Genomic DNA, 27,972 nt, shown 5'->3' on the forward strand with positions numbered 1-27,972 from the left:
GATTCTTCAGCTCCTTTCTTCAGGATTTCTAATTATGTGTATTGAAGATTCTCTCTCTTTTTTTTTTTTTTCTTTCTTTCTGAAGCTGGAAACAGGGAGAGACAGTCAGACAGACTGCCCGACAGGGATCCACCCGGCACGCCCACCAGGGGGCGACGCTCTGCCCCTCCGGGGCGTCGCTCTGTCACGACCAGAGCCACTCTAGCGCCTGAGGCAGAGGGCAAGGAGCCATCTCCAGCACCCGGGCAAATTTTGCTCCAGTGGAGCCTTGGCTGCGGGAGGGGAAGAGAGAGACAGAGAGGAAGGAGGGGGGGGTAGAGAAGCAGATGGGTGCTTCTCCTGTGTGTCCTGACCAGGAATCGAACCTGGGACCCCTGCACGCCAGGCCGACACTCTACCACTGAGCCAACCGGCCAGGGCCTGAAGAGTCTCTTTTTTTAGTGCATTTATTATTCCATATTAATATTAAAATAGATGATCCAACATATCTATTTTATTATAAATGATGAAGACTAGGTTTTATATTTTATAGAACAGTGTTTACTTTCAGGTTCTCGTTTCTCTGTTCTCTGTGTGAATCTACATTCACAGAGTAGAAGTGCCCCTAGGGGTTTTTGAGTATTTCCACACACATGTAATTATGACTCTCCAAACAACTTCTCTGCTGTATTTATGCGGTTGGCTACTTTTAAAATGGACAAGATATCGAAATGTCCCGTCCATTTCTGGCTACAGCAGAAAACACCCCCAACACCACCAACAGGGAGTGTCGGAGCTCAAAGACATGCTGAGATCCGCACAGATTTCTCGTATGGTGCTGCCTGCCTCCTTCAATGTTTTCCTATTCCATCTCCAGGATTTCTAAGGACTAGAATTTAATAATTTTTTGTCAATAAATATGAGTTTGTAAAAACTATATATATAATTGGTCTCAATCAAAGCTGAATATTAAAAATGGATGCAGGAACAAAGAAATCTGTCATCTCTATATCTACCCATCTATCATCTATCTATATCTATCATCTATCTATCTGTCTATCTATCTATCTATCTATCTATCTATCTAACGGGCAATATCTATATCTATATCCCTATCTACATCTCTATCTAATTATCAATGTCTAGGCTTCAATCTCATCTTTTAATCTCACACTTGATTGGCCTTCTCGTCCATCTACCCAACCATAGAGAGACAACTTAAAAATAAAATTGAGTCGACCTTACCCAGTCACTACTGACCCCTGCCTATGACTTGTTAATTTAAAACATGTGTTTAGAAAAAGAAATCTGAATGATGTATCAAGGAAAATTATTTTCTTTAATTTCATCATCTTAAAAATATGTATGTTGAGTTGTGGACATGGCTGACAAATTCAGAGAATAACGGGAATGTGACAGTTTTTGATGGGAGGACCACACAGGACCCCTGGCCCCGAGCCCCTCCCCCTCAACACCCACCCTCTCCCTGAGGGGGGAGACACCCAGAACGACACGCCTGAGCCCTGGCTGGGCTCCCGGTCTTTCTGGGCTGAGACGCCCCCTCTGTGCAGCGAGCTCCTGCCTCCCCACTCGAGCTGCAAGGCCCACCAATACGGGCCCCCCTGACCGTGTGCTGCTTGTGTCCTGCTGGTCATTCCTTCCTCTCCCTGCCCCCTCAACAGGGGAATGGGATAAGATGTCAGGACACGTGGTGGTTGTCACTATGAAAAGTTTTAGGTGCACTTCACCCTACATTTATCGGAGCCTTAATTGGGGTCTTCGTCACCAGCTAAGCTAAAATTAAACGTTGCTTTGATTTTTATCTGACCATTGATCTGTGAATGGCTCCCTCTGGGCCTCAGACCAGCAGCAGAGGACAAGAAGGCAGGATTCAGACAAGAATAGGTCTCTAGTCTGCTGAAACCCAAATGCAACTGAGACCCTCTCCTAACCCTCGAAAGAGCTCCAGGTATAAACGTCACCAATCCTAGTCAGTAACATACGGGTTTCTGAGTTAAGGACTGAAGCATTCGAACACAGGATTATGGTTTATGAAAATATCTGGAATATAACTGACAATGTAGCAATATGGCCTCGTGACTTCCTGACTGTAGTGGCCCTTGCACATTCGTCTCTAAGCTCTTCCTTACCAGCACCGCAGAAAATGAGGACCAGCTGAGAAAGCTGGGAAGGGACAGCGTCCAGACAATGGTCTGAGCCGTTCTCCCGGGCCTTGTACTCCGCACTCACCACGGAATGATGCCACGGCCGGTTTCCCACACCTGCCTGGCACAGCATTCCTTCAGAGGTTTGCTCTTAGCCCCGTGTTGGAGGTTATAAGGAGATGTCTCCTGGAAGTTTGATATGATAATGTTATCACAGTTGGAAAGTGATATCCACGACAATCACATCCTGAGTTCGAGCCAAGGAGCTTCATGCTGGGAGCACGTTGGCTGGACAGCGGCCACGGGGGTGGACAAGTAACTCCCGCCCCTCTAGAGCAGAGGGTGCTATTCGGTCACGCTGGGTTCGACACACAGAAGACAGGGATGAACGGTCCTGAGTCAGTAGTATTTTAAGTCAAGATCATCCCACAAGGATGGACGGACTATTCTGAGGTCCACGTGTCTGTCACCACCAGAGAAGACACACTTGTGGCACATTCCGTGGCTTCAGAGGATATATGTTCTGCTTGACTCACCTGAGCACAAAGATGTGCAAAGCCCAGCAAGAGGCAGCTTCAGAGATGGTGTGACTGTGCAGTCACTGACTCGGGGTCTACGGAGCACTGACTCGGGGTCTATGGAGCACTGACTCGGGGTCTACGGAGCACTGACTCGGAGTCTACGGAGCACTGACTCGGGGTCTACGGAGCACTGACTCGGGGTCTACGGAGCACTGACTTCGGGGTCTATGGAGCACTGACTCGGGGTCTATGGAGCACTGACTTCGGGGTCTATGGAGCACTGACTCAGGGTCTATGGAGCACTGACTCGGGGTCTATGGAGCACTGACTCGGGGTCTATGGAGCACTGACTCGGGGTCTATGGAGCACTGACTTCGGGGTCTATGGAGCACTGACTCGGGGTCTATGGAGCACTGACTTCGGGGTCTATGGAGCACTGACTCAGGGTCTATGGAGCACTGACTCGGGGTCTATGGAGCACTGACTCGGGGTCTATGGAGCACTGACTCGGAGTCTACGGAGCACTGACTCGGGGTCTATGGAGCACTGACTCGGGGTCTACGGAGCACTGACTCGGGGTCTACGGAGCACTGACTCGGGGTCTATGGAGCACTGACTCCGGGGTCTATGGAGCACTGACTCCGGGGTCTATGGAGCACTGACTCGGAGTCTACGGAGCACTGACTCGGGGTCTATGAAACACTGACTCGGGGTCTACGGAGCACTGACTCGGGGTCTACGGAGCACTGACTCCGGGGTCTACGGAGCACTGACTCGGAGTCTACGGAGCACTGACTCGGGGTCTACGGAGCACTGACTCGGGGTCTATGGAGCACTGACTCGGGGTCTATGGAGCACTGACTCCGGGGTCTATGGAGCACTGACTTCGGGTCTATGGAGCACTGACTCCGGGGTCTATGGAGCACTGACTCGGGGTCTATGCAGCACTGACTCGGGGTCTATGGAACACTGACTCGGAGTCTATGCAGCACTGACTCGGGGTCTATGGAGCACTGACTCCGGGGTCTATGGAGCACTGACTCGGGGTCTATGGAGCACTGACTCCGGGGTCTATGGAGCACTGACTTCGGGGTCTATGGAGCACTGACTCCGGGGTCTATGGAGCACTGACTTCGGGGTCTATGGAGCACTGACGTCTATGGAGCACTGACTTCGGGGTCTATGGAGCACTGACTTCGGGGTCTATGAAGCACTGACTCCGGGGTCTATGAAGCACTGACTCCGGGGTCTATGGAGCACTGACTTCGGGGTCTATGAAGCACTGACTCAGGGTCTATGGAGCACTGACTCGGGGTCTATGGAGCACTGACTTCGGGGTCTATGAAGCACTGACTCCGGGGTCTATGGAGCACTGACTTCGGGGTCTATGGAGCACTGACGTCTATGGAGCACTGACTCGGGGTCTATGGAGCACTGACTTCGGGGTCTATGGAGCACTGACTCCGGGGTCTATGGAGCACTGACGTCTATGGAGCACTGACTTCGGGGTCTATGGAGCACTGACTTCGGGGTCTATGAAACACTGACTCGGGGTCTATGGAGCACTGACTTCGGGGTCTATGGAGCACTGACTCGGTCTATGGAGCACTGACGTCTATGGAGCACTGACTCCGGGGTCTATGGAGCACTGACTTCGGGGTCTATGGAGCACTGACTTCGGGGTCTATGAAGCACTGACTCGGGGTCTATGGAGCACTGACTTCGGGGTCTATGGAGCACTGACTCAGGGTCTATGGAGCACTGACTCGGGGTCTATGGAGCACTGACTCGGAGTCTACGGAGCACTGACTCGGGGTCTACGGAGCACTGACTCGGGGTCTATGGAGCACTGACTCGGGGTCTATGGAGCACTGACTCCGGGGTCTATGGAGCACTGACTTCGGGTCTATGGAGCACTGACTCCGGGGTCTATGGAGCACTGACTCGGGGTCTATGCAGCACTGACTCGGGGTCTATGGAGCACTGACTCGGGGTCTATGGAGCACTGACTTCGGGGTCTATGGAGCACTGACTCCGGGGTCTATGGAGCACTGACTCGGGGTCTATGGAGCACTGACTCCGGGGTCTATGGAGCACTGACTTCGGGGTCTATGGAGCACTGACTCCGGGGTCTATGGAGCACTGACTCCGGGGTCTATGGAGCACTGACTTCGGGGTCTATGGAGCACTGACGTCTATGGAGCACTGACTTCGGGGTCTATGGAGCACTGACTTCGGGGTCTATGGAGCACTGACGTCTATGGAGCACTGACTTCGGGGTCTATGGAGCACTGACTTCGGGGTCTATGAAACACTGACTCGGGGTCTATGGAGCACTGACTTCGGGGTCTATGGAGCACTGACTCAGGGTCTATGGAGCACTGACGTCTATGGAGCACTGACTCCGGGGTCTATGAAGCACTGACTCCGGGGTCTATGGAGCACTGACTTCGGGGTCTATGGAGCACTGACGTCTATGGAGCACTGACTTCGGGGTCTATGGAGCACTGACTTCGGGGTCTATGGAGCACTGACGTCTATGGAGCACTGACTTCGGGGTCTATGGAGCACTGACTTCGGGGTCTATGAAACACTGACTCGGGGTCTATGGAGCACTGACTTCGGGGTCTATGGAGCACTGACTCAGGGTCTATGGAGCACTGACGTCTATGGAGCACTGACTCCGGGGTCTATGGAGCACTGACTTCGGGGTCTATGAAGCACTGACTCGGGGTCTATGGAGCACTGACTCCGGGGTCTATGGAGCACTGACTCGGGGTCTATGGAGCACTGACTCGGAGTCTATGAAGCACTGACTCGGGGTCTATGGAGCACTGACTTCGGGGTCTATGGAGCACTGACTCCGGGGTCTATGGAGCACTGACGTCTATGGAGCACTGACTCCGGGGTCTATGGAGCACTGACTTCGGGGTCTATGGAGCACTGACTCAGGGTCTATGGAGCACTGACTCGGGGTCTATGGAGCACTGACTCGGGGTCTATGGAGCACTGACTTCGGGGTCTATGGAGCACTGACTCAGGGTCTATGGAGCACTGACTCGGGGTCTATGGAGCACTGACTTCGGGGTCTATGGAGCACTGACTCCGGGGTCTATGGAGCACTGACTCGGGGTCTATGGAGCACTGACTCGGAGTCTATGAAGCACTGACTCGGGGTCTATGGAGCACTGACTTCGGGGTCTATGGAGCACTGACTCAGGGTCTATGGAGCACTGACTCGGGGTCTATGGAGCACTGACTTCGGGGTCTATGGAGCACTGACTCAGGGTCTATGGAGCACTGACTCGGGGTCTATGGAGCACTGACTTCGGGGTCTATGGAGCACTGACTTCGGGGTCTATGAAGCACCGACTTCGGGGGACTCCGGGGTCTATGGAGCACTGACTTCGGGGTCTATGAAGCACCGACTTCGGGGGACTCCGGGGTCTATGGAGCACTGACTTTGGGGTCTATGGAGCAGAGGAAGGAGGAGAGAGAGGTGACTAGCACGTCCTCTGAGAAGGGCAGGTCAAGGTGCAGCTCACACATCCACCCACTTACAAAACAAACTCTCCCACAGTGCTAACACTCCATGGCTGAGTCTCTCTCAAATTCACAGGTTGAAACGCTGACCCCCAAAGTCATAGAATTTGAAGGAGGAGCTTTTGGGAGGGGGCCAGGCCGGGAGGAGGGTGGAGTCCTCGTTAATGGGACTAATGACCCCAGATGGCTCCCTTGCCCCTCAGCCACGGGAGGACACACAGGACGATGGCCATCTGTTAACCAACACGAGCTGAGGCCCTCTTGGACTTCCAGCCTCCACAGCTATGAGAAATAAAGGTCTGATGGTTCTAACTCCCCACCCCCAAACTGTGGCATTTGACCAGAGCCGCTCCAAGGGACTGAATCACAGAGGGAAGAAACGCAGGAGCTGCCAGGCCAGGAATGGAGCTGGAAGTCCAACTGCGGAGTTCCTGAACCCAGGGTCAGGCTTACTAGACAGGCAACTCTTGTTGGCAACACAGAGTGGAGACGGGACGGTAGCAAGTGTTTCGGGGTCAGCGGAGGCTGAGCCGAGGGCGGCAATGCCACGGAGATGGTGTCTCGGTCCAGCGATATGCAGTGGTCAACCTTCCGCAGAACAGGGGTCTCCCCTGGGGCGTTCTCGGTGAAGACCCCACAGGCCGAGTTCAGTGAAGCGACGTTGCGCCGTCAAAAGTCGAGGATTTTATGGGCACACGGTTGGTGCTCGGCAGATGTTTGAGAAGCAGAAGAAGATGCAGACTCGAGAGAGGCCAGAGCCTGACCTGTGGTGGCGCAGTGGATAAAGCGTCGACCTGGAAACGCTGAGGTCGCCGGTTCAAATCCCTGGGCTTGCCTGATCAAGGCACATATGGGAGTTGATGCTTGCAGCTCCTCCCCCTTCTCTCTCTCTGTCTCTCCTCTCTCTCTCTCTCTCTCTCTCTCTCTCTGTCTCTCCCTCTCCTCTCTAAAATGAATAAATAAGAAATTTAAAAAAAAGAGAGAGAGAGAGGCCAGAGATAAAACAGACGGCTCGTGACAATCAGGGCTGTTCATTCTAGGACAGATCTCAGGTTCCAAATTGTGGGTCACCTCTCTTCCCTTTCATTTAAAGTGAAATCTTAACCCACCTCTCAAAATCTATGGGCTACAGTTTAATTGATCGAGGAGGCCCAGATCATCGATGTGTTGGTGTGTTTTTAATTTAATAATCAAGATGAGAACATACCCTGTGCATTATTTATTTTTCTTTTTTTTTATTGTAAATATATTATTTATTGATTTTCTTAGAGAGAGAGGAGTGAGAAAGAGAGACAGAGAGAGAGAGAAGGGGGAGGAGCAGGAAGCATCAACTCCCATATGTGCCTTGACCAGGCAAGCCCAAGGTTTCGAACCGGCGACCTCAGTGTTCCAGGTCGACGCTTTATCCCACTGCGCCACCACAGGTCAGGCCTATTTATTTTTCTTTTAAAGATTTTTTTTTTCTTTAAAATAGGGTAAATAATATATTCTTCAATAGAGATCAAGTGTCACTGTAAACATCAATAATGCTAACCTCCAAATTCTACGGTTTGTTATTTGGAGCTTGCATCTGAATCTTATATTATTTAGGGAAACCATTTTTATTGTAGTTAAACGAAATGCATATCTTTATCATGAAATGCTCGAGTTGTTTCAAAAAACAACTATTAATTTTTTTTTTGTCGGCGGTGCACATTTTGCTGCTAAAAACACTGCAGAGCACATCAGTGAAAGAAGAGACCATGACAGTGTCAGTAATGACTTTCGTGATGGCTCAGTGGACCGGCAGCTTGTACATCAATCCTCTGACAAAAGTGTGTGGATTCCAGAGCTTCCGTAAGCGTCGTGAGCTGAGTGCAGTGGGGAAATAAACAACCGTTCCAAGATATAATGGGAAACAGAAAACACGAGAGCCTCCTATTAATTAGAGTTGACTGTGATTTCTAATCCCTTTGCCCCTCAGCCGAGGTTGGAACGCTGCAACCTTCTGCTGCGTTGGCTCCAACAACAGCCATGTTCTTCACTTCACTTCATTATCTATCCAAACTTTCACGAGCCGAGACCCACCGGCCTTAGCAGCCCCTGGAGGAACCCTGTCTCTGAGATGCTTCCGCTGCGGGTGTTATGTGACACCCAGAGCAGGGACATCGGTGCCCCGAGCAGTCCCCACCCACTCAGAACGTCCACTCAGAAAGGCATTCCACCTGTGTAGAGAGAGGGGAGGCAAAGTGACAGTGTCATACAGAAATGAGAGTGTCTTCCTTCCCTTAGTCCAGTGGTTCTCAAAGTGTGCGCCCTAGAAGATTTCCAGGAGCGCCCTATGGCATTCCAGAGAAATATGTGCCTGTTGGGGACAAGAAAGGGTCCAGTGAACAGGGTTTTGGGAGTTTCGATTTTTGGAGGACAGAAGTGTGGGGAATTGCTCTGCCCAACCCCCCACCTCACTTGCCTGATTAGGTTGCAAAAGGCTGTTAAGCTGTGGTGCTGGATTGTTTACACTACCCCCCATGTTCCCGGGAAAGACTGGAGGCAAATTTCTTCTATCCTTTGTTTGGTGTCAAGTTAAGATGATATGTATGGTGGGGGTTTTCTGCACTCAACAAAATTAAGAGTAAAAAGAGAGGAATTCTTCAATGTATTGACGAGGAAATGAGTTTGCCTTTCAAATAATGAAGAAATCGCTAGGACACATCAGGCTCATGTTTCTCATAAACACAAGAATGAAAAAACTTAACACATTTGTGCCGGGACCTGTCAAATTTACTAAATCTTACTAAAAATGTGTGTGTGTGTGTGTGTGTGTGTGTGTATAAAGATAACTTTTGGGTTTTTAAAAATTATTTAACCCCTCTTTTTTATGAATTCTAAAAAGCATAAGTCAAAAAACGTAACATAAAAATGTTTTTTACCCTGACCTGTGGTGGCGCAGTGGATAAAAGCGTCAACCTGGAAATGTTAAGGTCGCCGGTTCGAAACCCTGGGCTTCCCTGGTCAAGGCACATATGAGAGTTGATGCTTCCTGCTCCTCCCCCCTTTCTTTCTCTCTGTCTCTCCTCTCTCTCTCTCTGTCTCTCCCTCTCCTCTCTAAAATGAAAAAAAAAATAAATAAAAATAAATAAATAAATAGAATGTTTTTTAATGTTCAGAATAAATTTAATTTTGTCATATTTATTTCATTTAATTACCATAAAAGCATGTTTGGACTTTATATTTTTTCTTTAATATTTGACTTAATTTTTATAACATATTTCTCAGAAGTTTATATATAGTGCGCCTACAATTATTTGTAGGATTTTAGATGCGCCCTAACTTCAGAAAGTTTGAGAACCACTGCCTTAAGGACAAGAAACGGGCAGAGCAGGGCATTCTTATTCTCCGTCGTAGACGAAAAATCACAGGCACCAGTCACTTATATGAACCCAGCAGCCTCTATCTTATGAGCCTTCCTTGCTTTCTCTAATATAAATATCTGAGTAAAACAATCCTGATGCCAAATATATAAATCCACCAATATTTACCAAGCTCTCTGAGGCGCAGACGCCAATTTATATACTGTTCACTGGAACCTCAAACGTCACATGATGAATCTAACGGTTTTACCCTGAGCGTGACCAGTGCTGGTCCTGTCATAGCACCGAAAAATGGCAGGAATACCGTTTTCCAAATTTTATAGTTATTAACCTGTAACCTGATCATTATCGCACCGTAAGAATATGAGGATAGCGAATTGTTTAAAGACAGGCAGCCAATGAAATTCATCTTTAAGACACGTTTCTTTTCTAATAGGGCAGAATAAGAAATGAAAATATTGACAGAGAAGAATTTTTTAAGAGTCCCTGTTACCTTGGCATATTTTTGAACCGGCAAGAGAGATACTTTTAACACTGAGATGTGAAGGAACTGGACTCTCTTTTGTGGTAACACCTTGCAGGTTCAGTTACAATTCTTTTTTATCATCACAAGGTCCCTCTCTTCCCTGGGAGCGTCATTTGTTTGCAATAAAAGCAAAGAAATGGCTAGTATTTAAGAGAGCAGCAAATAAGATAAGAACTCTTGCATCAGATGAGCAAAGGTTGTATGCGTAGACACCATGTCCAAACATCCAAAAGTAAGACCTTGCATGTCAGACAAGGAGAACAGTTTACCTAAAAATTCATGCGGGAGACAACTGTGTGTGGTATATGTCTGAAGGGGAGGGCGGGTGGAAAAAGCGTGTCTAAGAAACAGACCCCAGATATCACAGTTGATCGGGAAAACACTAGACGATGTTTGACATGTGAAAATGCATCAAGAAAATGAAAAAAAAATCTTTGAAATATACAAATATTATTATATAGTCAACATATAGTATATTTACATATTAACTGAATGTACAAACATAATTATCAAGTTTTTTGCTTGGAAATGTTTCTCAGTTCACACAACCGTGAGTATAAAATACGTGATGTGTGTGCCTTACTGCGAACTTGGTCATCCACCTCATTTTATTTTTCGGAGCAGTATAATTTCTTCTGCCAACTATCAAATTTTCTCCATGGCTATATATTCAAACACGTTTCTAATTAATGCAACATTTTATAACTAGAGGATAATACCATATTTGCATATAGATTTAAATATATTCATCAGGGGTAGCTAAGAAATCTAGTTTCTTTGGAAAGACATTAATTACTCTTTCTTTTGCAAAAAAAACCCCAAAACTGTACAGGTACAATCTTTCCATGTTGATAGATGAAAAACATTAACTTGAAATCATACAGATCACCTTTTTCTTTCTTCATGGTAATAATTATAGATGACCAGATAAAAGCCCAGGGCTATCCCGATTGCATAAAACGAAAGGTATTCAAAGCTTCCAGCATTCCTAGCTGGTTTTACCCCCTCCCCCGCCGGGGCTCTTCCGTAGAATGTTTTCTCTGACCACACCAAGGTTCCTTTTGATCTCTCCTCCATTGAACTCATTTATCCACGGGCCTTTTCTCTCAAACCCACAGCTGCTTGGAAACAAAGGGAGCAGGATAATGCTCCTTCTTCAAGGAGCCCAACGACACCATGTACAGGTCCACATTCACACACAAGTCAATGAACGACAGCTTTCCACTATTAAAAAATGGTGCGCCCGTCTAGCATTCATTTTTTTCCTTACAGTCACTACGGACAATTTCTCTTCTCATCACGACGTGTTTCCAGACACGAGTCCCAGCCGGGTCTGGGCACCGAGGTCGCCGCGCGCCCCCTGCGCGTCCCCCGCGCGCCCCCCGCGCGCCCCCCGGCGCGCAGAGCGCCCGCCTCACCTGACTTTCAGGTTCCCTTGCTGCAGCTGCCCGTCGTACACCGACAGGATGTCGAAGTCCTCCTCCAGCGCGAAGGTGTGGAAGGACAGCTGGATCCGGTTGCGCTCCCCCGTGACGATGACCCACGTGCAGTTGGCGTAGTTGGGGTAACCGTGCGGGAACCCCGGGCTCTCGATGGTGCCGTTGGGACCCTGGACGAGGCCTCCACAGTTCTGCCCTGAAGAGGAAAACAACACAGACACAGAAACAAAAAACAAAGTCAGAATATTATTTTGGCTCTTGTTTATCTGATTTTTTTTTAAAAAGTTTCCAACCATTTAGGCCAATTTTTTTTTTTTTTTTTTTTTTTGATGACTTATTTTGTGATCCTTCACGGTGGGGCAGAAGTAGGTTTCCAGCTGCGAGGACAGAAACCGCTGCTTCTTGTATTGTTGTCTAAGAATCAGTGTCTGGTTTTCCGTACCAAGAGCTGTCAGCCTACTTCTGCCCCACCCAGAATGGGATGATAGGTTTGCAACCGTCTTCTCCAGCACTGAAAGATTATGACAAAAAATACAGAGAGGCAAAGAAGGAACATATACAACATCTAGAAACTCATATCAGAAATCTGGGGAGGCCTTGACCAGATGGCTCAGTCGGTGAGAGTGTCATCCTGAGATGCGAAGTTGCGGGTTTGATCCCCGGTCAGGGCACATGCAAGAATCACCCAATGGATGCGTCAATAAGTGGAAAGACAAATTGATGTTTCTTTCTCTCCCGCTTCTCTCTATTTCTCCTTTCCTCTCTCTCTTTCTCTCTCAACAATCAATAAATAAAACTTGAAAAAATTGGGAAAATTTTTCCTGTTCTTTTCAAATACAGGGCCGTGGATACCGGATTGCCGTATTTGTGAAACAATCGAGGGTCCCGATTATCTGCCTCGCCTCAGGTTGTAACACTGCTGTGAGTAAGTCTCTTGCTGGGGGAAATTACCTTGACAGATAAAATAAACACTAGATAACTATACACTCACACACACCTCGTCATTTACCTAAATGACTTCCATCTGCGTTATTTTGAGTCATTAGGGAAAACCACACTCCCCTCGTCAAACGATCGATTTACAGCGATGCTGGCTAAAGTCCCACAAAGCTGAGAAGTGGAGCGAAGCCGCAGGAATCTAATCCGGTTTGTAATAAAAGGTGTCAAACAAGAGAAATTAAATGATCCGGACATGAAGGAGCATCCCAGCCTCCGTCTCTGTCTTGCTGTTGACACGGGACAGGGCAGGGGAGGCACCCTAGGGAGGGGGAGGCGGAGGGATACGCGACTGATCAACGACGAGGCCGAGTCAGGCGTGGGCGTGACGTGTGACGGATTCCTCCGTGGAAACCCCAGAGGACAGGCTGAGGGGGCTTCTGGGTTTGGAGAATGTGGGGCTGGGGAGGTGCTGAGCGAGTGACACCCTCTCTCCCTGTGTCCCGTCATCTGGCTCTTCATACATGTCCTTCCATGTCCTTTGTAACACAACGGGTACACCAGTGGGTTTCCTGAGGCCTGTGAGCCACTCTAGCAAGCAAGTGGAACTGGAGAAGGCCACCGTGGGAACCTCTGATCTGTCACCTGTTGGGCAAACGCACAGGTCACACACAGCCCGGGCCTGCCGTTGGTATCTGAGGGCAGTCCTGCGGGACTCAGCCGTTTACCTGTGGTACCTCGTGCCCCCTCCAGGGAGGCAGGGTCAGAACTGAAAGGAATGGGAGGACCCCAGCTGCTGCCCTGAGCATTGCTGGTTGGTTGAAGCCAGGCCCCCTCCCGTCGCCCCAGGGTGCAACTGTGTGCAGAACCCAAATAGCAGGACAAGAAGGCGAGGGGGGAGGGGTCAGTGAGCACTGAGCAGCTTAGGGACCTGGAGTGAGCTTGGGAAGTGTCTCACTGCTGCGCCCTGGCCTCTCAACATTTTGTGGTACTGTATTTCCCCATGTGTATGATGACCCACCTTTTTTTTTTTTTGAAAAATTTGGGGTCTGCAAACTAGATGCGTCTTATACACTAGTTGTAGTTTTGTTTTGTTTTTTTTACTTGCATCTCTCGCTTTTTCATGCTCATTGTTGTAGATAAATAAAACTTGAATTCAGTAAGTTTATATAATTTTTTTTTTCAAATTCCGGGCCCCCAAATTAAGGTGCCTCTTATGTATGGGAGCGTCTTATACATGGGGAATTGTGATATTAATTCTAACATTGGACTTCCCTGGGGGTTCTGAAGGGCAGTGCATAGGAACCGGACCTTCCTTGGGAAATCACAGCCCTGGGATTTCTACAAGGATCTGTCGGAAGGACGGCATCTGAGAGGTTTGTCACAGTCACACACCGGACCCACCCGTTGTATTCCAACCATGGGACAATCTCTCGAGTCTCTCCTTCCCAGCCTCAGCCGTCTCTCTCCTTTCTGCCTTCCTTCTCTGTCCACTTACCACTGCTGCGCTGCCCGCTGACCAGTGCCTGCCGCCTCCTCCTCCCTGTCCACTTACCACTGCTGCACTGCCCACTGACCAGTGTCTGCTGCCTCCTCCTCCCTGTCCACTTACCACTGCTGCACTGCCCACTGACCAGTGCCTGCCGCCTCCTCCTCCCTGTCCACTTACCACTGCTGCACTGCCCACTGACCAGTGTCTGCTGCCTCCTCCTCCCTGTCCACTTACCACTGCTGCACTGCCCCACTGACCAGTGTCTGCTGCCTCCTCCTCCCTGTCCACTTACCACTGCTGCCCTGCCCCACTGACCAGTGCCTGCCGCCTCCTCCTCCCTGTCCACTTACCCCTGCTGCACTGCCCCACTGACCAGTGTCTGCTGCCTCCTCCTCCCTGTCCACTTACCACTGCTGCGCTGCCCACTGACCAGTGTCTGCTGCCTCCTCCTCCCTGTCCACTTACCACTGCTGCGCTGCCCCACTGACCAGTGCCTGCCGCCTCCTCCTCCCTGTCCACTTACCCCTGCTGCACTGCCCCACTGACCAGTGTCTGCTGCCTCCTCCTCCCTGTCCACTTACCACTGCTGCCCTGCCCCGCTGACCAGTGTCTGCCGCCTCCTCCTCCCTGTCCACTTACCACTGCTGTGCTGCCCACTGACCAGTGTCTGCCGCCTCCTCCTCCCTGTCCACTTACCACTGCTGCCCTGCCCCACTGACCAGTGTCTGCTGCCTCCTCCTCCCTGTCCACTTACCACTGCTGCCCTGCCCCACTGACCAGTGCCTGCCGCCTCCTCCTCCCTGTCCACTTACCCCTGCTGCCCTGCCCCACTGACCAGTGTCTGCTGCCTCCTCCTCCCTGTCCACTTACCACTGCTGCCCTGCCCCGCTGACCAGTGTCTGCCGCCTCCTCCTCCCTGTCCACTTACCACTGCTGTGCTGCCCACTGACCAGTGTCTGCCGCCTCCTCCTCCCTGTCCACTTACCACTGCTGCCCTGCCCCACTGACCAGTGTCTGCTGCCTCCTCCTCCCTGTCCACTTACCACTGCTGCCCTGCCCCGCTGACCAGTGTCTGCTGCCTCCTCCTCCCTGTCCACTTACCACTGCTGCCCTGCCCCACTGACCAGTGTCTGCTGCCTCCTCCTCCCTGTCCACTTACCACTGCTGCCCTGCCCCACTGACCAGTGTCTGCTGCCTCCTCCTCCCTGTCCACTTACCACTGCTGTGCTGCCCACTGACCAGTGTCTGCTGCCTCCTCCTCCCTGTCCACTTACCACTGCTGCCCTGCCCACTGACCAGTGTCTGCTGCCTCCTCCTCCCTGTCCACTTACCACTGCTGCGCTGCCCACTGACCAGTGTCTGCTGCCTCCTCCTCCCTGTCCACTTACCACTGCTGCCCTGCCCACTGACCAGTGTCTGCTGCCTCCTCCTCCCTGTCCACTTACCACTGCTGCCCTGCCCCACTGACCAGTGTCTGCTGCCTCCTCCTCCCTGTCCACTTACCACTGCTGCCCTGCCCCATTGACCAGTGTCTGCCGCCTCCTCCTCCCTGTCCACTTACCCCTGCTGCACTGCCCCACTGACCAGTGTCTGCCGCCTCCTCCTCCCTGTCCACTTACCACTGCTGCGCTGCCCCGCTGACCAGTGCCTGCCGCCTCCTCCTCCCTGTCCACTTACCACTGCTGCACTGCCCACTGACCAGTGTCTGCCGCCTCCTCCTCCCTGTCCACTTACCCCTGCTGCACTGCCCCACTGACCAGTGTCTGCCGCCTCCTCCTCCCTGTCCACTTACCACTGCTGCACTGCCCACTGACCAGTGTCTGCCGCCTCCTCCTCCCTGTCCACTTACCACTGCTGCACTGCCCACTGACCAGTGTCTGCTGCCTCCTCCTCCCTGTCCACTTACCACTGCTGCGCTGCCCACTGACCAGTGTCTGCTGCCTCCTCCTCCCTGTCCACTTACCACTGCTGCGCTGCCCCACTGACCAGTGCCTGCCGCCTCCTCCTCCCTGTCCACTTACCCCTGCTGCACTGCCCCACTGACCAGTGTCTGCTGCCTCCTCCTCCCTGTCCACTTACCACTGCTGCCCTGCCCCGCTGACCAGTGTCTGCCGCCTCCTCCTCCCTGTCCACTTACCACTGCTGCCCTGCCCCGCTGACCAGTGTCTGCCGCCTCCTCCTCCCTGTCCACTTACCACTGCTGCCCTGCCCCACTGACCAGTGTCTGCTGCCTCCTCCTCCCTGTCCACTTACCACTGCTGCCCTGCCCCACTGACCAGTGTCTGCTGCCTCCTCCTCCCTGTCCACTTACCACTGCTGCCCTGCCCCACTGACCAGTGTCTGCTGCCTCCTCCTCCCTGTCCACTTACCACTGCTGCCCTGCCCCACTGACCAGTGTCTGCTGCCTCCTCCTCCCTGTCCACTTACCACTGCTGCGCTGCCCACTGACCAGTGTCTGCTGCCTCCTCCTCCCTGTCCACTTACCACTGCTGCCCTGCCCACTGACCAGTGTCTGCTGCCTCCTCCTCCCTGTCCACTTACCACTGCTGCGCTGCCCACTGACCAGTGTCTGCTGCCTCCTCCTCCCTGTCCACTTACCACTGCTGCCCTGCCCACTGACCAGTGTCTGCTGCCTCCTCCTCCCTGTCCACTTACCACTGCTGCCCTGCCCCACTGACCAGTGTCTGCTGCCTCCTCCTCCCTGTCCACTTACCACTGCTGCCCTGCCCCACTGACCAGTGTCTGCCGCCTCCTCCTCCCTGTCCACTTACCCCTGCTGCACTGCCCCACTGACCAGTGTCTGCCGCCTCCTCCTCCCTGTCCACTTACCACTGCTGCACTGCCCCGCTGACCGGTGTCTGCTGCCTCCTCCTCCCTGTCCACTTACCACTGCTGCGCTGCCCCGCTGACTAGTGTCTGCCGCCTCATCCTCCCTGTCCACTTACCACTGCTGCACTGCCCACTGACCAGTGTCTGCTGCCTCCTCCTCCCTGTCCACTTACCACTGCTGCGCTGCCCACTGACCAGTGTCTGCCGCCTCCTCCTCCCTGTCCACTTACCACTGTTGCCCTGCCCCACTGACCAGTGTCTGCCGCCTCCTCCTCCCTGTGTGTAATCCTTCAGGAACACACTCATCTGGTCCCTGCTTTGTTGGAATGTGTCCTGCTCCGCTGTCACCTCTGACAACGTGCCTGCCCTGGACACACCTGGGTTACCAGACCGATGAAGAGGAGGCTAAAGTTGAGACTGTGGAGGGTCCCAGTGCTGTGGGGAGGGTGCAGTGTTCGAACTGCCTGCAGAACACGTGTGACCCGTGTTGACGATGAGGACCACCGTCGTGTGTGGGACAATAACCCCAATCAGATCAACTCCCACACTGAATTGGACTGAGGCTAGCGATTGACTCAATAGCCCTAAATACTACTGGCCGTCATGCATTTCTTTGTTATCTGGACATTCCCCACCAATAGTTTTAAATGAATTAAAATTATACATGTGTTTAATTAAAAAAAATTTTTTTATTGACTTTATTGGGATGGCAGTGGTTAATAAAGTATGTGGGCTCCAGGTTCACAATTCTGTAGACATCCTCTGTGCATTGTTGTGCTGAGTGTTCACCACCCCAAGTCCAGTTTCCTGCGGTCACCACTCATCCCCCCTTACTCTTGGCTCCCTCCCTCACCCCCTTGCCCTCCAGGAATCACCAAGCTGCCGTCTGTCTAGGAGGTGGTTCTTCTCTCTTTGCTGAATCCCATCACCTTTTCAGCTCAGCTGCCCCAACTCCTTCCGCTCTGACACCTGTCAGCCCGTTCTCATTATCTGTGAGTCTGTTTCTGTTCTGCTTGTTTATTCTGTCCATTCGAGGACACACAGGAGTATCTGCTATTTTACCGTGCGATCCTTGTCTTTCTCTGGCTGGCTTCTTTCCAGTAGCACAAGCCTCTCCAGGTGCCCATCCACACTGTTGCAAAAGTTAACAGCCAAGGAGTATCTCATTGTGTAAACGGACCACCACTTTGTTTGGTTTTTTTTATCCACTCATCCGCTGATGGAGAATGTGCACCGCTTCCAAATCTTAACTATTGTCAATAACGCCGCAGTGACCATAAGGGTTCACATATCCTTTCAAATGAGTGTTTCGGATTTCTTGGGGGTGAATAGCCAAAATGCATAAAGAACTTAGAGAAGTCAGCACCAAAAGAAAACACAAACAATCCAATTAGAAAGAGGGCAAAGGGCCCTGGCCGGTTGGCTCAGCGGTAGAGCGTCAGCCTGGCGTGCGGGGGACCCGGGTTCCATTCCCGGCCAGGGCACATAGGAGAAGCGCCCATTTGCTTCTCCACCCCCACCCCCTCCTTCCTCTCTGTCTCTCTCTTCCCCTCCCGCAGCCAAGGCTCCATTGGAGCAAAGATGGTCCGGGCGCTGGGGATGGCTCCTTGGCCTCTGCCCCAGGCGCTAGAGTGGCTCTGGTCATGGCAGAGCGATGCCCTGGAGGGGCAGAGCATCACCCCCTGGTGGGCAGAGCATCGCCCCCTGGTGGGCATGCCGGGTGGATCCCGGTTGGGTGCATGCGGGAGTCTGTCTGACTGTCTCTCCCTGTTTCCAGCTTCAGAAAAAATACAAAAAAGAAAAAAAAAAGAAAAAAAAAAAGAAAGAGGGCAAAGCACCTGCATTGAAATGATCTGACAGAAAGAATAGCAAAGTTTTGGAGGAACCTGGGGACACTCAGATGGTTGCCCGGAGTAGACGCACTTGAATGCCAGTATTATCCCAGCTCTTCTTCCTGTGTTGCAAACGGAAAGTCATTCCCCACTATGTTCTGCACTGAAAGACTAGGTCACAATAATGGCTGCCAGGGAGCTCGAGTTGTTCACAGTAACATTAGCCAAGTGCTGTGGGAGGGTGCTAAGCCTTAATCGAAAAGATTTAATGAAAGGGATTTATGAGTTTAAAAACCAAAGAACTAATAAGAGGCCCATTTTCCACTAAATTTAAATCTAACAATAACCCTGCAGCAAGTGGTTATTAAAGCTGTGGGATTTTTGTAAGGTCTTTACAGGAAACAGCTTTCCTGGTTTATCCAGCAATTCTTGCTTCCTCATAAATCAGAAAGTGCAAATTTGATTATGAATTGGATGAGAAAAATAAATAAAATCAACAGAAGTACCCGTTGGAAAGTACTTCCTGTGCTAGACTCATCATGGTGAACCAGATGATCAGATATTAAGATGTTTCCTGAGCCCTGGCTTGTTTGCTCAGTGGATAGAGTGTGGGCCTGGCATGGGGACATCCGTGGTTCGATCCCCCATCAGAGCACACAGGAGAAGTGACCATCTGCTTCTCTCCCCCTTCCCCTCCCCCTTATCCCTTTCTCCTCCTCCCACAGCCAGTGGCGTGATTGGTTGGAGTGTCGGCCCCAGGCACTGAGGATGACTCGGTTCATTTGAGCATAGCTCCCAGAGAGGGGTTGCTGGGTGGATACTTGTTGGGGCTCATGCCGGAGTCTGTCTCTCTATCTTCCCTTCTCTCACTTAAAAAAAAAATTTCTCTAAGAAATAACACTTAGGTTGTGTCTGGAGACCAGTTAGTACAGTGAATTTTGCAGAATGAGTTGCAGAATGCAAAATTGGAAGCTTTGCAAACTTCTCAAAAGTTTTTAGACGAGTGATTCTACAAACTTGCTGTGCATTTAATTCAGATGAAGAATTTTTAATTTTTTTAAAATATTTTATTTATTGATTTTTAGAGAGGGGGGGAGAGAGAGAGAGAGAGAGAGAGAGAAGGGGGAGGAGCAGGAAGCATCAACTCCCATATGTGCCTTGACCAGGCAAGCCCAAGGTTTCGAACCGGCAACCTCAGCATTTCCAGGTCGACACTTTATTCCACTGCGCCACCATAGGTCAGGCCAGATGAAGAATTTTTAATTTATCCATTTCTAAGACAGATTCTGATGTAGATGACCTGGGTTCAAGAACATCCAAGACAATGTTCAGAAAGAAAAAAACTGGAGATTTTAGCCTGATCAGGCAGGTGGCTCAGTGGATAGAGCATCAGCCTGGGATGCTGAAGACCCATGTTCAAAACTCTGAGGTTGCCAGCTTGAGCACAGGCTAACCAACTTGAGTTCAGGGTGGCTGGCTTGAGCGTGGGATCACAGACATGACCCCATGGTCGCTGGCTTGAGCCCAAGATCGCTGGCTTGAGCCCAAGATCACTGGCTTGAGCAAGGGGTCACTCGCTCTGCTATAGCCCCCCCTCATCAAAGCACATATAAGAAAGCAATCAATGAACAACTGTCGGGAGCCGATCCACTAATGCTGGCTAACTAGGTCACAGCAGGAGAAGATCCACAACTGCTGGTTGACAAAGTCACAGCAAAAGAAGATAGAGTCACCGCAGTAAGACCAACAGCTGCGGGTTGACAAAGTCACCGCAAAGGATAGGCACGACACTTCCCCCTTTAATCTTTTGAATTAATCTGGCCTTATATTCCCCCCTTTTTCGGGTGTGTGCTATTATTTATGGCACAGGGATAATAGTACCGTGCTTTCCCTGTAGATTTGTAGTAATTTCTTTGGAAATGAGACAGAAGGTGTAAGTTGCACAGAAAAGCCTGTAAGCCCCTTGAACTGGGCTCATAAACATAAGAGGCTGGCCATGATATCCCTCATAAAGGGTTAAGTTTGTAGGAGAATTTCTTCTTATTAATCATGTTAGAAAGAATATAGTTAGAACTTAGCTAGTATATGAATATAGTAAATAAATAAAGTTTAACTAGACATTAGAATCTTAGGTAAAGTGTAGTGGAGTGGCCTGTTGTGTTGGCCTTGGATAGGAGTGCAGCTGGCTAGTAAAAAATGTTTTGTTAAAAGACTTGTTTTGTCACTGAAGACAGTCACTGGGCTTTTCTCAGTAAAACATTCTCATGAGATTTTTGTATTTTCCAAGAATAGGAGAGGTATGTGGTGGCATTCATAGCAGCAGTAGCAACTAATGCCTTCTGATATTATGTTGCTACTAGCTATCTTGCAGGTGCACTCTATGTATCTCTAAGTAAAAATTATTCTTTATACTATGTCAGTTTCTTAATAGCAAGCCTTTTGTAGTCTTGTGAGAAAAGAATTAGGACACTACATGAACTCAAGGATATTTCCCTGAGCAAGCGGTGGTCCTCTGCTAGTCCTTGATGATTTCGTCTGCTATCTCTTTCTGTGCCCTTGACTCACAACAAGAGTAAAATAGAGTTATTAATTAGTACTAATCTTTTAGAAGTTTGTACCAATATTATTATTACTATTGTATAACTGTACTTTGAATAACTTACCACCTGACTTGTAGCTTATAGATATGAATTAACTGTTATCTAAAAATATGTAACCATAGTGAAACTAAAACAATGATGTATTCAAAATACCATGTGATTGTAACTTAGTGTGTGTGCATAAAAAGTAATGTTAGACCAGCCATTGAGAGAGATGCCTGGCAGTAAATGCTAACCAGAGAATAAAGAATTCAGCTCTCGCACTCGATTTTCGCCGACGCCGTCTCCTCCTGTGGGACCCCTGGATCCCCCCGGGGCTGGACCCCGGCAAACAACTATGGTGCCGCAATGAAGAATTGATGCTTCTCATCTCTCTCCCTTCCTGTCTGTCTGTCCCCATCTGTCCCTCTCTCTCTCTCGCCCCCCCCCTCCAAAAAAGAAAAGAATACCAACCCGGAGATTTAAAACTACTTAAGACCACAATACAGAGCTACAGTAATGCAGGCAATGTTTGGCTGGCGCAAACCTAAACAAAGGCTGAACAGAACAGGACAGACTAGAGAGCCCCAAACAGACCACCCCAGACAGAGACGCTAGACGGATGGGAAGTGGGTGTGGCAGGACCCTGGCCCACAGAGGTCTCCATTGATGGTGAGGCCAATGAGGCTGCCAAATGGGGAATATGGCTCCGTCCCTACGTCGCAGTATCAACAAACATCAATTCCCGGTGAGCCGCTCACCTCCTGGGAAACTGTGCCTCTTCCGGGTGGGACGGCACACCCATGTCCCTCCCTCTGTGTGGTACACAGGACTTTGTAAACAGAGCACACAAATCAATAACCATAAAGGTAAAGGGTGAAAAGGAACCAAAAAAAAAATAGGATGTATTTACAATACATAATCCAACCAATGATATACTTCGAATAGGACGGAAAGAACTTGCCAATCACCAAGAAAAACGCACCACAATAGAAAACAAGGATTATAGGCAGTTCAAGATTTGGAATCAAAGAAGGATGTTTCTAAATTTGGAAAGAGACAAATGGATCATGAAGTCGAAACTCTGCAGCCGTGACCTCCTTGTCCCCTGGGTCGGGGCCCAGCTGTCCTCACCTGTCTTAGAGGTGTAAAGAAACAGCATTTTGCCTGAAATAAAACAAAATCTCATTTCCTTGGTCTTTCTTTTTAGAAACAACCCTACCTCATAACCCTTGTTCACTCTACACAATTTTTGGTCCTACTAGAAAAATGCAAATATCCTGGCAATTTAGTCAGCAACTCCAGACTCAGGAAGATATCTTGACTTAAAAAAAAAAATGAGCTTGCCTGACCAGGCAGTGGGACAGTGGATAGAGCATCAGACTGGGACATGGAGGACCCAGGTTCGAGACCCCAAGGTCGCCAGCTTGAGCGTGGGCTCATCTGGTTTGAGCAAGGCTCACCATCTTGGACCCAAGGTCTCAAGCTTGAGCAAGGGATCATTCACTCTGCTGTAGCCCCCTGGTCAAGGCACATATGAAAAAGCAGTCAATGAACAATTAAGGTGCTGCAACAAAGAACGGATGCTTCTCATCTCTCTCCCTTCCTGTCTGTTTGTCTCTATCTGTCTTTCTCTCTGTCTTTCTCTCTCTCTGTCACAAAAAAATAAATAAATGTGCCACATGAAAATAATCATTTATCAGGCCTGGCCGGTTGGCTCAGTGGTAGAGCATCGGCCTGGCGTGCAGAGGTCCCGGGTTCAATTCCTGGCCAGGGCACACAGGAGAGGCGCCCATCTGCTTCTCTACCCCTCCTCCTCTCCTTCCTCTCTGTCTCTCTGTTCCCCTCCCACAGCCAAGGCTCCATTGAAGCAAAGTTGGCCCAGGCACTGAGGATGGCTCCATGACATCTGCCTCAGGCGCTAGAATGGCTCTGGTTGCAACAGAGCAGCGCCCCAGATGGGCAGAGCATCGCCCCCTGGTGGGCATGCCGGGTGGATCCCGGTCGGGCACATGCGGGAGTCTGTCTGACTACCTCCCCATTTCCAACTTCAGAAAAATACAATAATAATAATAATAATCATTTACCTAAGCAATAGTACTACAGAGGTGTTGACAACATTCCTCAGAGTAAGCAGCATTAATTAAAATCTATACCCATATAAAATTGAAGGACTGTCCTTAATAACTAATACCCCAAAGCTGTGGGCCTCAACATCGTTAGGCTCCATATAAGGTTCATGCTTCTTAACACACACACACACACACACACACACACACACACACACACGGTTGATGCCATTTATAATTACATTAGAGTCATCTTCCAATGGAAATCCCAATCTGACCAGTGGTTATAATTAGTGAATGTCAGCGATGCACACTTGTTCTTCTTCACCGCTATCAGAACTTTATCCAAGCACCGTGTTAATTAATGTACGTCTGAAATAAAGATCAGTTCAGTGGAAACATAGGTGATGTTTACAGGTTATAATGACATCTGTATCCTTTTGGATTTTACATGCTCTTTCCCACAGGGTACGGGGCTTGTCCCGACACCAGCAAACGCCAAGGCTGGGCTTTTCCCTCCAATGTCCCAGCGAAGATCTGGGCCTGTCTTCCTTGTAGGACGTCCTTCCTCAGAACTCACCCTCGAATGGGGACCGGCCTGTGACAGAGCACGCTCGCCTGTTTTACAAAACGTCTCTTTTTAAACGGCCTACTTCTAGGCTTGATGTCAACGCCGGCCTTCCACGCAGCCTCAGAGAAACAGATTAGTTCACCTGGAAACGATTTTAACGAACAAACTTTTAAATACTGCAATTATCATCCTACATTAACATACTGCTCCACGGGAGTCTGCTGTAAAGAGCTTTGTAAGTTATATTTCCGGAGGGCCGTGAACCAATCTGCAGGGTTTCGGTGATAATGTTCATCTTTTAGTGAAAATTATGTTCTTCTCACAGCACTGAAAATGCAATTATTACTAAAGGAGGTGTCTAATGGTCCTTCTGTAAGTCCCAGTGATGGAAGTGACCGTGAAACACCAACGTCGGCGGGAGAACAGGAGGCTGAGAAGTAGGAGACATGTACATGGCATGTGCACCGTAAACACACGTCACGTGGAAAGGGACACACGTGGGTGCACACATGTTTGGGTCACTTGCTGTCATTCAACAAACCATCATCAGACAGTTTCGGTATGTGCTGTCATTTTTTAAAAACTGGTGTGTCACCATGTTTTCCATCTCTTTCGTCTCCGTGAAGTTGGGGCAATGGGTAGCTATATCACCCAGCAGTTGCTTCATCCCTTAGGAGATACTTGGTCTAGATCTGAAGCCGTCCTCGGAATGACAGGCACTGGGGGCTCATCCAGTGCGGACCTGGCAGAGATTCCTACCCAATCCAGAGCTCAGTCCCCCAAGCGCCAAACCCAGAGGACCTCAGCAGTCAGTTCCAGTCTGTCTTACGCTTGGGGAGCGAGGCAGTGTTTTTACACTTTGTCACCTGTGCCAGGAGGTCCCCGTGATTTCACAGATATGGAAGTGAAGTGGGACCTTCTGACACCCAACACTGGTGTCTGCTTGACCAAAACAGAGCTGAGTCACCAGAGACAAACACCGTGTGACCTGTGAGCCACCCCACGCTGCAAGGACGCTCCCACCCCCAGGGGCCGTCACGATGACTAGCTGAGATCACACCACACCCCAGTGATGGGAGCGGATGTTTAGGGTCTCCTCACATCAGCCCTTCCTTGTAACTCATCAACGCAGGGCGGGAGAAAGAGTACAAAGTAGCGTCTAAAAATACAGAATCACTCAACTCCATGACCAAAGACAATGACTGCCGTCGCCTCACCGACTGCCTGTCTATGTGATCTTTATATATTTTCAGTGATGCCGCACGCGCTGACGTATTACTGGTGGGCGGTCTGTTTCTAGATCACGGGTCTGCTTGTCAGGGAGGAGGAACCGGGGACACGAAGACCTGGGTGGAGGAGGCGTCTTGCTTTGTGGATTGGCTGGTCCTGGTCCTTATTTTGAGACGTCCAGCAGATCATCCTGCCTCAGCAAGGAGACCCCAGGAACAACCGAGTCTGGGTGACTCAAGTCCCGGTGGGGGTACGCCCTGGTGAGCAGCAGGGCTTGTGACAGTGAGACAGTGGTGTCCCCATAAGGCTGCGGGGAAAGGCAGGGTTCACTGTGTCCTGTGACAAGCCCCTGCTTTGAACGTCAGTCTTGGTGTGGTACCGGCATGCTATGGAATACTACTCAGACATAAGAAAAGACAGCTCGCTGCCATTTGGGACAGCCTGCCTGGACCTCGAGGGGATCACGCTAAGCAAAGTGAGTCGGTCTGAAAAAGCTGACCACCACAGGATTCCACTCCTCTGTGGGATCTGACACTGAAGGCGACACTTGAACAAACAAGAAAAACAGACAGAAACTCACAGGCACAGACGGCAGTGTGGTGCTTCCCAGAGGGAAGGGGGAGGCGGGGCGGTGGAGGGTGGGGGGGCCTAATAAACACACGGTGCCTGAAGAAGATGTGACGCTGGGTGGTGGGCACACAGGGCAACATTCAGGTCATGTTCCACAGAAATGTACGTGTGAAATCTGTGGAATCTTCTTAACCAATGTAACCCTAATAAATAAGAAAGGGAGAGAGAGAGAGAGGGAAAGGAGAGAAAAAAAAGGGAAGGGAGGGTGGAAGGAAGGATGGAAGGAAAGGAGGAAAAGAAGGAAGGAAAAAAGAGAAGAGAAGGAGGTCTTAGGATCAATCTCTCAGAAAGTGGCGCATGCTGGCTCATTTCCGATAGGAAGTCGGCCGTCTGCTGTGAAGGTTCACGGCACCACCGGCTCTGGCTGCTTGAAGCTCCTGCTGTCTAACGTGTCCCTGGAGCACCCCCCTTCGCGACCTCGGAGAAAGCACTTGTGAGTAAGATTCATCTGTGATTCGTCCTGTCTCATTCTCTGTGCTGGATGAGCGACTGTTCACGTAGCGAGATGGCTTCTTAGACTCCAGGAGATGTGGACACTGGTCCTTCCCTCCATCCTGGGCCGGGGACCCCTTCCTGGCGAGCAGAGGGGTCTCTGTGGGCAGGAGAAGCTCAGCCTTCGCTTTGCTGGCTGTCATCCCGGTCATCCAGGTGAAGGTGCTCTGTGCACAGGCCCCGAGATCACGTATTTTGCTCTCCGGGTATATTGACCTGTGACCGGGTTCAGTGACGAGAGAGAGAGAGAGAGATGTGGCCTCTGTCACTCAGTGTCTGAAGAAAGCCACACAGAAGGGACGCTCTGTACTGGGCTCCACCAACCAGGGGTGGGTCCCATGACCAATGACCGGTGGAGCCGCAGAGCAGTGACCCGGAGGGGACAGGGGACGGGTCCCATGACCAATGACCGGTGGAGCCGCAGAGCAGTGACCCGGAGGGGACAGGGGACGGGTCCCAGGACCGACGACCGGCGGAGCCGCAGAGCAGTGACCCGGAGGGGACAGGGGACCAGAGGGGACAGGGGACGGGTCCCATGACCAATGACCGGTGTAGCCACAGAGCAGTGACCCGGAGGGGACAGGGGACAGGGGACGGGTCCCCTGACCGACGACCGGCGGAGCCGCAGAGCAGTGACCTGGAGGGGAGGAGATGGAGCCGTGGGCACCTATCGTCCAGCAGTCCGACCTCTTCTTTAAAAGGGGAAATGGTTCGTGTGTAAGGGCTGAGGGGACACAGAGGTCCCAGTAGGACTATGACACTATCTCTCATTGGAGACAGACAGAAAAGAACGTTATATACTGTAGTCCCTCGTCTATCGCGGGAATTAGGTTCCAGAACCCCCACGACAGGTGAAAATCCGCGACCCTATATTTATTCTATTATATATATATAGATAATATATATATATTATCTATATATATATAATATATATTTATTTTTTGTGGCAGAGAAAGAGAGAGTCAGAGAGAGGGACAGATAGGGACAAACAGACAGGAAGGGAGAGATGAGAAACATCAATTCTTCCTTGCCGCTCCTAAGTTGTTCATTGATTGCTTTCTCATATGTGCCTTGACCGGGGGGCTACAGCACACCGAGTAACCCCTTACTTGAGCCAGTAACCTTGGGTCCAACCTGGTGAACTTGGCTCAAACCAGATGAGCCCGCACTGAGGCTGGCGACCTCAGGGTCTCGAACCTGGGTCTTCCGCGTCCCAGTCTGATGCTCTATCCACTGCACCACCATCTGTTCAGGCTATTTATATATATTTTAAGGCTTTATAAACCCTCCCTACACTCTTTTTATATTTTTTTCAATCTTTTTAGGCTAGAAAATGCTTATTTTACCCCAAAAATAATTAAAATAATAAATATATAAAAATACCTATATACTGTAAAATCTCGCAACATAGCAAACAATCTGCAATACAGTGAGACCACGAAAAATGAGCCACCATACAGCGAGGGATGACCATAATCTGTTTGTGACAAGCCCAGAGGACACATCAGTTAATGTGAAAACAACACAATTCAGGAGAAAAAGCACAAACGAGTATTTATGATACTCAGGAACAGTCACCATTCATTCCTTTACGCCCATTCTGTAAAAAGAACAATTCTCATCTTTTCACATTTTAGGAACATTTCTGTGCAAATGAAACTTGACTTCTCTGGACAATCGGATGCTGACCTCCAAAGTTTCTCCTCTTCGTTATTTTCTAAAGTGAAACTCGTCCCCTGCACCCCTGTGGCTTTGCTACAGGCTGAAAAGGGCCCGCTTCTCTGGAGGT

General features: G+C 50.1%; 1 protein-coding gene across 1 annotated transcript in view; it reads right to left on the minus strand.

Annotated features, from left to right (window-relative positions):
• The window catches only part of CSMD1 (CUB and Sushi multiple domains 1), a 1,658,614-nt gene that overhangs the window by 1,326,975 nt on the left and 303,667 nt on the right, over positions 1 to 27,972 (minus strand). Inside the window, exon 2 of the mRNA XM_066237815.1 lies at positions 11,503 to 11,719. Within this exon, the coding sequence (XP_066093912.1) occupies positions 11,503 to 11,719 (217 nt within the window). The remainder of the gene's footprint in view (positions 1 to 11,502; positions 11,720 to 27,972) is intronic.

Source organism: Saccopteryx bilineata, chromosome 6, assembly GCF_036850765.1.
Source record: "Saccopteryx bilineata isolate mSacBil1 chromosome 6, mSacBil1_pri_phased_curated, whole genome shotgun sequence".
NCBI classification, from domain to species: domain Eukaryota; kingdom Metazoa; phylum Chordata; class Mammalia; order Chiroptera; family Emballonuridae; genus Saccopteryx; species Saccopteryx bilineata.